We start from the raw sequence: 11,939 nt of genomic DNA on the forward strand, positions 1-11,939 counted from the left end.
ATACTGGTCTTTCTGATTTCCAAGTAATTTTTATTGTCTCAGTGGCCCTTTCTGAAAATCCAACCCATGTCTGTCTGTTCCTTGATCTATTTGTATTGGTGCTGCTATACCTTGTTCTTGTTTTTCTAATCTTTTTCCTTTCCTAAAACCTTGTCTAGTCATAATAGTGGGTGCATTTTGGTTGATGTTATTTGTTAATGTCAAACCTAATTGATCTAGGACATCTCGTCCCCATAAATTTACGGGAAGATGATCCAATACATATGGCTGTATAGTTCCTTCACATCCTTCAGGATCCTTCCAATCTAATACCATTGCACTTCTATGGGGATTAGTTGCCACTCCTAGGCCTCGAAGCGTTTGAGTGGCTTGTTGTAATGGCCAATGTTTTGGCCATTCTTGACGACAGATGATGCTAAGGTCTGCACCTGTATCCAGTAGCCCATTAAATTCATGTCCTTGAATATTTAGTTTTAGCATGGGGCGAGAATCTAAATTTAAAGAAAGCATAGCCCAATCTACACCTGTGGAGCCTAATCCCTTGGAACCTCTTTCTACAGTACGACTGGAAAATTTATCATGTAGGCTGGGTATTATTAGTAACTGTGCTATTCTATCTCCTGGTGAAATTACTGATATACCCTTTGGAGAACTGGCTATAATTTTTATTTCACCTTCATAATCGGGATCAATTACCCCAGGACTTATCATAAGTCCTTTTAGAGTAGAAGAGCTGCGTCCCAATAATAAGCCTACTGTTCCTTTGGGAAGAGGTCCTTTCACCCCTGTGGGAATGATTTGAACTCCCATCTCTGGAGTTAGTACTGCTCTGGCGGAGGCGCAGATGTCCAACCCTGCGCTCCCTCTGGTTTGTCTGATGAGGGATCTGATGGACAATGTGTCCTGGGCACTACCCTGATGGGGTTGCTGGGTTCCTCCAGTGCTCCGTATATTTGTGGTTTTGGGCCCCGGAGCATTGGGCCCCCCTGTCCATTTTTTGGCAATGGAGCCCGATGCCTTTCTCCACGATATCATGGATAAACACCTGGTCCTTGTTCGTTTTTTGATAATGGAGTACCCTCTATGGTGGTTTGAGAACGGCATTCATTAGCCCAATGTCTCCCTCTACGGCATCGTGGGCAAATACCCGGTATTCTACTCCTTTGATACCTAGTTTTGTTAAACCCTCCTCCAATGGGGCAATTCCTTTTAAAATGTCCTGTTTGTTCACAATTGTAGCATGTTCTTGGCCTGGCATCTAAGGCCTGTTTTACTGCAGCTGCCACAATTTGCCCTTGTTCATTAATGTCTCTGGCATCTAAAGCCTGTTTTACTGCAGCTGCCACGACTTGCTCTTGTTCATTAATGTCTCTACATAATTTAATATATGTGTTTAAATCTTCATGTTTCCATGGTCTAATGATATCTCTGCACCAACGATTCGCTTGCTCATAAGCCAGGTGTTTTAGTAATGGCATTGCTTGTTCTGTATTCCCAAAAACTCTGGTAGCTGTTTGAATAAGCCTATCTACAAATTCAGCATAAAGTTCATTAGCTCCTTGTATTACCTTAGATAATTGACCTTGTAAACCTCCATGTCCTTGTAAAGTCTTCCATGCCTTAATTGCATCTACAGCAATTTGTGCATATACACCAGGATCATATGCAATTTGTTGCTGCTGATCCTCATAAGGTCCCTTTCCTAACAACATATCTAGATTTCTCTGAGGATAACCAGCTGCTGCATTTCGCCTAGCCGTCTCCTTGCAAAATTCCTCATTGGCAACCTTCCATAACAGGTATTGTCCTCCATTTAGCACAGCTTTACACATATTAGCCCAATCTGCTGGCGTCATGTTCAAGTTGTTAATGGATTCGACCATGCTTACAGTGAAGGGTGCTTGAGGACCATAGGTTGTTACAGCCTCTTTTAGCTGCTTCACTGTTTTGAAATTTAAAACTTGGTAAAATCGCTGCCCTCCTGCCTCAAATACAGGGCATGTTAATATTTGAGATCTTGTCTCAGGATCCCAACTATCAACTGCGGGGGTTGGGGACCTCCCAGCATATGAAGGTGGCCTTGTTAGTTGGACACTTACGTCCTCTGGTGATAGAAAGGTGTTAGTAGCAGTCTCCTGTAGAGGTGGTGCTGTTGGTTGGACACTTACACCCTCTGGTGATAGAAAGGTGTTAGTAGCAGTCTCCTGTTGTAACTTTCCCCCTGATGGCTTTTTCTGTTTTACACTTTCTTTCTCTGTCTGACTAACTTGAGAGGCCTTCTCTTTTACTTGAATCTTTTCCTCTGTCTGACTAACTTGAGAGACCTTCTCTTTTACTTGAATCATTATGTCTTCTCCTACCTCTACCATTGTCTGAACTGAAGGCTTTGGACTAAGCAAACAAGATATGAACGTCCACAATGGCAATGTGCCAACTGGCAGAGTCCCTGGGCTTTTCTTTTCTATTCTTTTTAAATCTTCACCATGATGGTTCCATTGTGATATATTTAACAACTCCTCCTTAAAAAGCCATGGGCTACATTTTTGTATTGTATCAACGTATGCCCTGACTGTTCTTGATTTTACTGAGATGCCTCCTTCCTCTAACAATTTACTTAACACTCTTTCAGTTTGTTTTTTGCTAATTTCTGATCCCGTATTTCTACTATAATACAACCCAACAAGATGACGCCAAACAAAACCGAGACAGAATGAAATAAAAAGGGAACAACAAAAAGTCATTATAGCCTTTCTATCCTCCTGACATGTGCATCTGTCCTTTCTCCCTATCTGTTCCTCAGACGTAAATAGTTTTTCCTCAGATGTGAGCGGTTTTTCTTCCGTCTCACTCATCTCCAGGGACAGGCAACTTAAAACAAAAGTGAAGCAAAATAAAAGAGGAATCTTAAAATGGCTACCCATTCTCTCGCCCTGCCCTCAGGGGCGAGCAGTTTCACTTACCCTCAGTGGCTCCCCGTGCTAGCCACCAAATGCCGCAGTCTGGCTGGGCACAATCAGGAGCCATTTGTCAAAAGAAACTAACTTTATTTTTAGAACCACCCACGCCAAACAAAACAGCCTCTCAGGAAAAACCCTCAGAGCCTCAACTGCCACCACCGGCTTTCCACAAGCCTCTCTCTCCCACACAAGCTTCTCTCCACCTCCCACAATCCTCCTGCTCTTGAGGCCGATTGGCTGGGTCACGTGGGCGGAGCCAAAAAATGAGCAGCTCCGTGGTCTGAAAGGGCAGGGAAACAGCCCAATGAGCATCACCGCAGAGGAGCCAATCAGCTAGATGTTGCTGAGGCCGCTGTGAGCCAATCATCAGCCGGCAGCTGGTTGCTGGGGCCCCTTCGGCTGTGGCTCTCAACATTCATCATATTCTATTGCTTTATTATCTGTTCTCTCTGTTCTTATTTCTTTGGGTTCTCTTACTATCATGATAGTTTATACTATATTTAATTTCCTGGGGAACAAGAAGTAGTTGTTTCTTGTTTTCCGCTGTTTCCTGGGGTCATGTTCCAAATATATTTTTCCTTTGCTTTTTACTATTTATACTCCTTTGCTTTTGCCATATATTTTTCAGAACTTTTGCAATTTTTTTTGTTTATGCATCTTTAAAAGAAGTCATGTCTATTTCTTCCTGTTACTTGCCAGTAATACTATGAATGGAAGATATTTGGCCATTCTTCCTTTTTACTTGTACATGTATTGAAACTTAGTTGGATATTTTTTGTTTAGTTATATATCTGCTTATAATTTAGATTATATGGAAGTGGGAAAGAAAGCCTAAGAAAATATGGCATATTTCGTATATTATGTCTGCACACTACCTCTACTCCTCAATCTGTTAAAGAAACTAGAGATCTGTAAATAGGTAGGATACTTGCAAAGAAGTCTGATCCATTTAAAAACCAATGGATCCAAGGCCTTTTGTTTATTTGGGTAGGTACGATAGGTGAGTGTTTTCCTGTAGCAAATTGATTCTCGTCAGTAGCTACAACTTCTTTCATGGAATCTCTCCCCCAAATTAGCACTAATTTTAGATCATCATTACTTTGGGGAAAAAAAAAAAACAACTCTGTTTGCTGAAAGCAGAAATATTGGCCACCATTTCATTTTTGGCTTTGCAGCTCTGGCCATTCACATTGACTTCTTCTTATTTTTCTGTGGCTTCCCCTGGCCTTTGCCCTTCCAAATTGAGTATTAGAGCCTTGCAAACTTTTCTACTTCTTTCCCAGAAATCTAAGGTCATACATAGGGGAGATATGTCTTGAACTTTGAATTCTCATCCAAGTGGTTCATCTTTGGCAGGCATTCATTTTATAGTTTCAGGATAAATAGTTTCCATTTCTCTTTTTGGTCCCTTATGATCTTTTAAGTAGATTTCAGAGATAGGAGTTTGAGAAGTTTTGATGTATTATACATTAAAAAATTCTATTTTGCAAAATGAATAATAACCCTTATTTTTTCTGTAATTTCATTATTCCATCACTAAAATTAAAACCACTTTATACATGGAATTTCCTTATTTTTTTGCATTCAATTAGAAGTGGGCAAAAATCTGCAATACGATATTTGAAGAGATGTCCCTCATACTAGGTCATTGATTTTTCAAGTTATTGTTACTTTTATTTACATCCTATGGTATATTGAAAGCATGGCAACTTGGTTATACTATTCTTATAAATATTCTCTCTGAGGAGTAGTTTAATGTTATAAATGTGCTTTGTCCTGCAGTCTTCCCAAATCTTTAATATTACAAAACCCAATGAAGCAGTTTGAAAATATTAGATACTATACTTTCTAGACCAAGAGGTAAAAATGTCACCAGATGAAGGAGAAGATACTTTTGTGCATCAATTTTCTGTATTTCCCACAGCATTCCTTCCTTTTTTATACTGAGGATTCTTATTCACATATTCCAGTGAGATATATGTATGTGATATATATATATATATATATATATATATATATATATATATATATATATATATAATTATGAGTATATCTATACCTGCATATACATATACTATGTATACACACACACACACACACACACACACATATATGTATATATATATATATATATATATATATATATATATATATATTTTAAGAGAGAGAGAGAGAGAATCTTTTTTTTTTTTTTGTAGAGGGACATAACACTATGCCTTTATTTTTTTTTTGAAGTGCAATTCATTGTTTACTACAAATTTTTAACTTTAAGCAAAACAATCTCAGTGATGATAAATGCATTTCATTATTTATTTAGATGTTTAAGCTCTCGCACTAAGTTTTTACAAGCTGGTGAACACTGACAAATTATTTATCCCACAGAACTATAACCACACATTCCCAGACAGTATAAATATATGGTTGAACTAACATTAATACACATCACCATTTTATCAATTACATAATAAAACAAAATTATCAAGTATCCAAATATTAAGTTACACAGCTCAAAAGGCATATAAAATATTAGATGTCTGCTCAATTCATCAGCAGAAACCCACTTTTTTCTTTTTTTGCAAGAGGTTGGGAATAAAAGAAAAAAAAATCACACTTCAAACAAAAAGTTGCTAAACAACTTCTGATAATTATGAAAAAAATATAAGAATTTCAGAAACTTTATGATTAAGAATTGTTTTACCTACAATAACAGAGCATCTCTACCTTTTAAAAAAATATTTACTAAATTAAAGAGCATATATTCTACAGGTTCTGCACGAGACAAAGGCAACATTTTACTAAAAATATTTAATAGCCCCCTCCCATTCTTTTTTTCAGGCCCTCCCTGTTAAGTTGCACCTCAGAGTGCAAACATTAAATTAACTGTAAGGCTTTTTTTTTTGTCTGGAGACTTAAAGACATGTGCTTCTGTAAAAACTTAGGTTTTCAAAATGGAGGTTTCCCATAACAGCAAAAATAAAGACTTATAGAAAGATATTAAATAAAAATAATTGCTGTAAGACTTGGTAAAAGGAAAAAAAAAACAAAAACAAAAAATCCCAATAGGTAAAAGCAAACCTGATGTATACTGGTATGAATGTGGGAGACGTAAACATAAAAAGAGCAGGCAAATAATCATATAGGGCCTACAATGTTTGAAATGACTGAAGAAATAAATCACATAAGGTCTAGAGTGTTCTTAGTTCCTGGAATTTTGGTTTTGTATGATACTAAAAATATACAAGTATTGTGCTGGGTATTTTGGCACCTAATCTTTCTAAATTTCTTATGTAAGATTCTGGCATGGAAATAGATTTAAAGACATTAACTCAATACTGCATGATTTCAGGAAAGGTCAACTGGTACAAATGATAAGCACATTTTAAATTGTGAACAGCAAGAATCTTTTGCTAAGTGTCCAAACAGGTTGATCATAACCCAAACATAGAGGTTGAAATTCTGTCAAGCTTGTGGCCTGGTAAAACTGCTCTCCAATACTCCTACGGAAGCTTCATCAGACTTATTCACCACGCCAACATGTTGGCTGATATATACGACAAATTAGGTCCCGTCTTAAGTTCCACTTCCAAGGCAATAGCATCAGGCGCCCGAGTTTTATTGAATGCAACAGTTGTTTCTATGACCATTGGAGTCTTTGAAGCGCAGCCGCATTTTAGGACAATACTTCTCCAAATACAAAAGTTGCTTGCTGTTAAAGGCTCCACGCCGCTTTTGTCTTATGAATTGTACTGCATCTTCATATTTCATTCCGCCTTCAATCAATGCCAGGGCAACAAGCACTGGAGCTCTCCCAAGGCCTGCAACACAATGAACAGCAATACAACAACCAGGTTCTTCACGAAACTTAATTTTTACAAGACTTAACCAGTCATCGACAATTTGGTTGGACGGTGGTGCACCATCATCAAAAGGCCAATCAAGAACATGGATGCCTTCTTTCTCCACAAGAGTGGTGTCATAGGTTGCTTCACATACTCTTACTATTGTGGTAACACCATACTTCTTAAGTTCCTCTATAAATTTGTTTAAGGTTGCATTGGTTGGATTGTGTGTAATAAGAAATCTCATGTTCTTGTATGTGACTTCCACAGGAGCAGGGCGGTTCATTCGAGCCATGTTAATTTAGTTAAAAAACACTCAATAGGGTTATGAAAGAATTTAAAAAATTGAATACAGAAATGATGCAAAGTAACTGAAGTCTACTTCAATATACTCCACTTGATATTCTCAGTGCTTTGAGTATGAAGTTGGGAGTAATGGGAAATGAAATGAACCTCCTAACAAGAAGCAGCAATTCTTCAATCCAGTAATACTGAGGCAATAGAAAGGAAGTGCACTGAGGTTTACCCCATCCAGGTCAGAACTCTTGTAAAATGCTCGGTGGATTTTCAATTCAATACGTCTGTGTCCAGGTTAACCACTCTTATGGGGGCTTCTTGGTGGAGTAGTAATGAATTTCTACAGTTCACTTGTCTGCATAGAGGTCGTGCTGTGCCTGGCAGTAATCTCCACTGCCCTTCAGAAACTCCATAAATGTGTGACCAAGAACACCACAGAACTGAGGAATATGTTTACTCATTGAAGATTGTGGCCTAATCATACAGCTGGTCCAGAGGCGGCGGCGATACAAGCGGCGGCGGTGGCGGCGGCTGCAGGGCAGGGGGTGGCGGTGGTCGTCGCGGGGCATGCCTTTATTTTTATATGGTGCTGAGAATTGAACCCGGGTCCCGCCAGTGCTAGGCGAGCACTCTACCGCTGAGCCACAATCCCAGTCCCCAAACATATATTTTTATAGTGTGTCATATATGTATATATGACAAAATACACATATATAAATATATATATGTGTATATAGGACACCTGATATTTGGATTCCATCTTTATGAACCCCCAAATATCCATGCCTATGGAAATTTTATACCTTTCTAGCTTTCCCTTGAATCATCTTTTTTGTTGTTGTCGAAAAATCACACATTTCCACTATACACAGTCTGACACCAAATATTAGAAATAGCTTCAATTTCCAGAAAGATTTTCAATTAATTGGACATTGTTTATATATCAAACTTCCCAGTCACCTTTTGAAAAGTCAGTTTGTGAAAGTAATGGCATTCATGATGATAATAATAAAGGCCAAATGAGAGGCAAATGCTGGCCCCATGTGGTGGGTAAGGTCTGCTCCCGTACCTAAAACAGGTAGCAGCTTTTTCACCTTATCTTGTTTCTGTTCATGGCCTCTGCAGAATCTCAAATTACTGCAGTGGCAATTATTACTTTGGGGTCGCTGGTCAAACCTGCAAATGTATACTTGGTATTGGTTCTATGGCTGATAATATTTAAAGCTCATGTTTTTATCACGTTCCTTTCTCTCTCAAGGATGAGGAAGATAATTCATGTCTTTCCAATCCAAATCTTAAACTACTAAGTTTGTGGTAAAGTTCCCCACCGTCAAATTTTAACACTGGGCTCAGAATTCCCATTGCAAATTTACACTTGGTTTTCCAATTAAAATAGGCTTTTGTGAGTCTCCTGCTGATAGCCAATGGCTTGATAAAAAGCAACTTCATTTGCATCCTGGTCTGGGGAACCCAGTGCAAAGTTGAGTCTTCTGCAGTTGCTTTGAGCCCAGCTGTGCTGAAATATTAGACTTCAGTAAATTAGGTGAAATTGCAGCTTCCTGGCTGATACAATAATGCCCTTTTCTTTTTCTGCAAACCATCTTTGGTATTAGCTGTCTGCACCACTTTTCTGCACTGAGAGAAAATTCAGAATATCTTCCAAATCCAGACAACTCTTCCATTTGCATGGTGATTGTGCCACAACTACTTATTTAACAGAGGGCTTAAACTTTCAAATATGTATAATTCTATTACTATATCATTTTAGCCCTATTTGAATACAGTATTACTTTATTATATCAAATTCAGATAAGCAATGAGGTCCCTAAAAATGTCAATCTTATGTAAAAGTAGAAGCTTTTTCTTTCTTGATTAGTATATATTTAACTACAGTGGTATCTATAAAAGGAAATCTTAGCTTAACTGAAAGGAGAGTGACCATGACACTCAGAGCAACTAAGAGATCTTTATTGTGGTGGTATCTGATTAACAGGGAAGGAAGAGAAAAAAGAGAAAGAGAAAGAGAGAGTGGGGAAAGAGAAAGAAAGAAAGAGAGAAGAAAGAGTAAGAGAGAGGGAGAAAGGGCAAAGCGAGGGAGGGAGAGAGAACAAAAGAGGGAGGCCTGGCAGGAGAGAGTTTTTATAGCCAAAATCTAATGGGGTCTCTGGGTCTGCAGGCTGTCTTGTTGGTGTACAGTGATTGGATCATACAGTAACTGCTAAAGGTGTCATCTTCTTCCTCCAGGCAAATGCGGCAGGGGTCAGATATGGGTTTCCATGGGTTTCAGTTGCACCATACAGGTGGGGGTCGATTGTTCAGCCTTGAGTGGGGTTGAATGTTCAGCCTTGAGGCAAAAAAGCGATTAGGAACCAGACGGGTGAGGGTGAGGGTCCAGTATTCAGTCCACCCTGCAGCTAATATTTGTTCAACCTGCTTCTCAACTAACATTAACCACATTTATTTTCAGCTTCTTTCTCTTTCTCCTCTGAAGAATAGCATTCGTTATAAAGTGTTTTTATTCATTGATCAAACAGTTTTTAAAAATAACTTTATTTTATTAGTTTATTTTTTTTATGTGGTGCTGAGGATCAAACCCTGTGCCCTACACATGCTAGGCAAGTGCTCTACCACTGAGCCAAAAACCCAGCCCTCAATGATCAACATGTATTGGTCAGCCCCTATGTACAAAGTTCTAGTTCGTTTTCAATCAAATATTTTTAGAGTATTTGCAAAATTAACAGAAAGGGACTAGGCAATCTTGTATTTCCCTTCTTGACATGTTGTTTTTCTTGTGACAAACTCGCTGGTGTCAGCTTTATCTGGTTCTCTAGTGTACTTGCTCCCCGAAGTTTCTTTACATTGGTCTCTTTCAGGTTAAGGCCTTATGCCTTTAAGAGACTCCGGTAGAAATCTAAATATTTTCGTTACTTTGAAAAGTAATTCATTAATGTTAACTCATTAAAGCTTTTTAAAAGTTTCAGCTTTTTCATAATGCTTTTATAAAGCTGCTGACAAGATGGTGAAGTCCAAGGGTTGGAAAAAAATCTCCAATCTATACTAAAGTAGAATAATCTTGTGTGCCTTCATATAACCACTTTGAGGTCTGTGATTAATTGATGTTTCCCAAACATAGTTAGGTCTAAAGACTAGGAAGGTTGCTTGGGTGGAGGTGGGGGCTTGGGCAGCCCAGGGGCCACATGTAGTTGAGTGAGCTAGCTTAGGGCTGAAAGAGCTGAGACCCATTTCTAATGAAATAATTCAAGAATCTGACTAGATCCCATCATCATTGGATGACTCTCCAGCAATAAATGAGAAACTAACCATTTCAGTAAATGACATGGTCTAAGCCAAGATGATCTAAACCAGGAATCTTAGTTCCTGCTGCTATAACAAAAGTATCATAAACTAAGTGGCTGACATAACAGAGATTAATTTTTCAAAGTTACAGATCAGGATATTACCATGGCCAGGTTCCAGTGAAAACACACTTCTTGGTTGGCTGATAGCAGACCTCTACTGGAGATTGAACCCACAGGCACTTAACCACTGAGACCCAGCCCCAGCCCCAGTCTGTTTTTTTAAAATTATTATTATTTTTTTATTTTGAGACAGGTTCACTAAGTGACTCAGAGCCTCATTAGTTTGTGATCCTCTTGCCTCAGCCTCTTGAGCGGCTGGGATTACAGGTGTGGCTTACCTCACCATGCAGAGAGGACAGAGAGAGAGAGAGAGAGGATGGGGGGGTGGTGGCATGGGTGGGGGTGGGGTGTGGAGAGACAACAAACCCTTTCCTGCCTCATCTTTTAAGGGTTGTCACCCATTGTGAGAAAACTACCCTTATGACCTCCAAAGGCCCTATGACCCAACCCATCATATTGAGGATTAAAGTTTCAACACATGAATTTTGGAGGGATACCAACATTCAACCCATAGCAGCAATACAAGAAAAACTTTGTAGGCCAACTTAGCAGTTTATTTGAGCAAAGAGTACACATAAACCAGGTATCACTTAGAATCAGAAGTGACTGAGTGAGCTGAAGCTTGCAGTGTGAGCGAGCATCAAGCTTTTATTGGGGAAACACAGAGGCTTAGTAGAGAAATCACCTGATTGACTGGCTATATCTAGGTGGCTGCCTTATTTGGGTGTGATGTGATGAGTTGGCTGTCTATGATTGGCTAAAACCTGGTTGCCTGTGACCGGCTGAAACTTAAAGAGGTCTTTATATTCGTAAATCAGGTTCCTTGTTAGGTAGGCGCTAAAAGTACAGAGAGAGCCTCAGGCTAATGGGCTCTTTAACAGCAGAAGGCCAACTTTTTCTGGAACTTGTCAGATAGGATATGGGCTTTGAGGGTTACAGGAATCTCTGTCACCTCTCCTCAGTTCTGCTCTTGTAGTGCCAAAGCAACGGTAAATCCCACAGCCTCATATGGTCATGGATAGTACAGAGTAGCGTAAAGTAGTGGCCACAGGTGTAAGTGTTCTAATAAAACTATTTACAAAAACCGGCAGGGAGTGGATTTAGTCCTCGCCCACCCCTGAAGATTTCCTAGTCTCTGGTATCAATGAGTCTGCGTTTAAGAAGGGGAAGTTACTGTTTCCATCCAACCTCCAAGTCCTGGCAGCCTTTAATGTGTGGGAGGATCCAGTAGAGCGACTCCACAGTTTTCGAAGTTTCTGAAGTGGGCCCTTTTTTTCTTTCCTCTTTCGCTCCTCCAAGTCCTTCCTCTCCACCGCTGCGACACAGACCCAGTTGTGGTGTGATTAGGTGGGCTGCGTGGGCTTCAGAGGAGCCAAGCGGGCACTCAGAAGGTGGTGAGGGCGCGGAAAAGTTGAAGCCCAATCAGC

The 11,939-nt window shown here is 39.4% G+C and overlaps 1 protein-coding gene across 1 annotated transcript; it reads right to left on the bottom strand.

Moving 5' to 3' along the window:
- Positions 1-5,243: 5,243 nt before the first annotated feature.
- Positions 5,244-7,106, bottom strand: LOC124078286 (protein tyrosine phosphatase type IVA 1-like). Its single transcript, XM_046423032.2, has one exon. It carries the CDS (start codon positions 7,089-7,091, stop codon positions 6,570-6,572), a length of 522 nt encoding a protein of 173 aa, XP_046278988.1. The 5' UTR covers positions 7,092-7,106; the 3' UTR covers positions 5,244-6,569.
- Between the last annotated feature and the right edge of the window lie 4,833 nt (positions 7,107-11,939).

Source organism: Marmota monax, unplaced genomic scaffold (genome assembly GCF_021218885.2).
Source record: "Marmota monax isolate L192 unplaced genomic scaffold, Marmota_monax_Labrador192_F-V1.1 WCK01_AAM20220418_F8-fsc00098, whole genome shotgun sequence".
In the NCBI taxonomy this organism is placed as follows: Eukaryota; Metazoa; Chordata; class Mammalia; order Rodentia; family Sciuridae; genus Marmota; species Marmota monax.

Excerpts from the sequence above, each read along its gene's own strand:
- LOC124078286 (XM_046423032.2), bottom strand. The coding sequence starts at position 7,091 with ATGGCTCGAATGAACCGCCCTGCTCCTGTGGAAGTCACATACAAGAAC.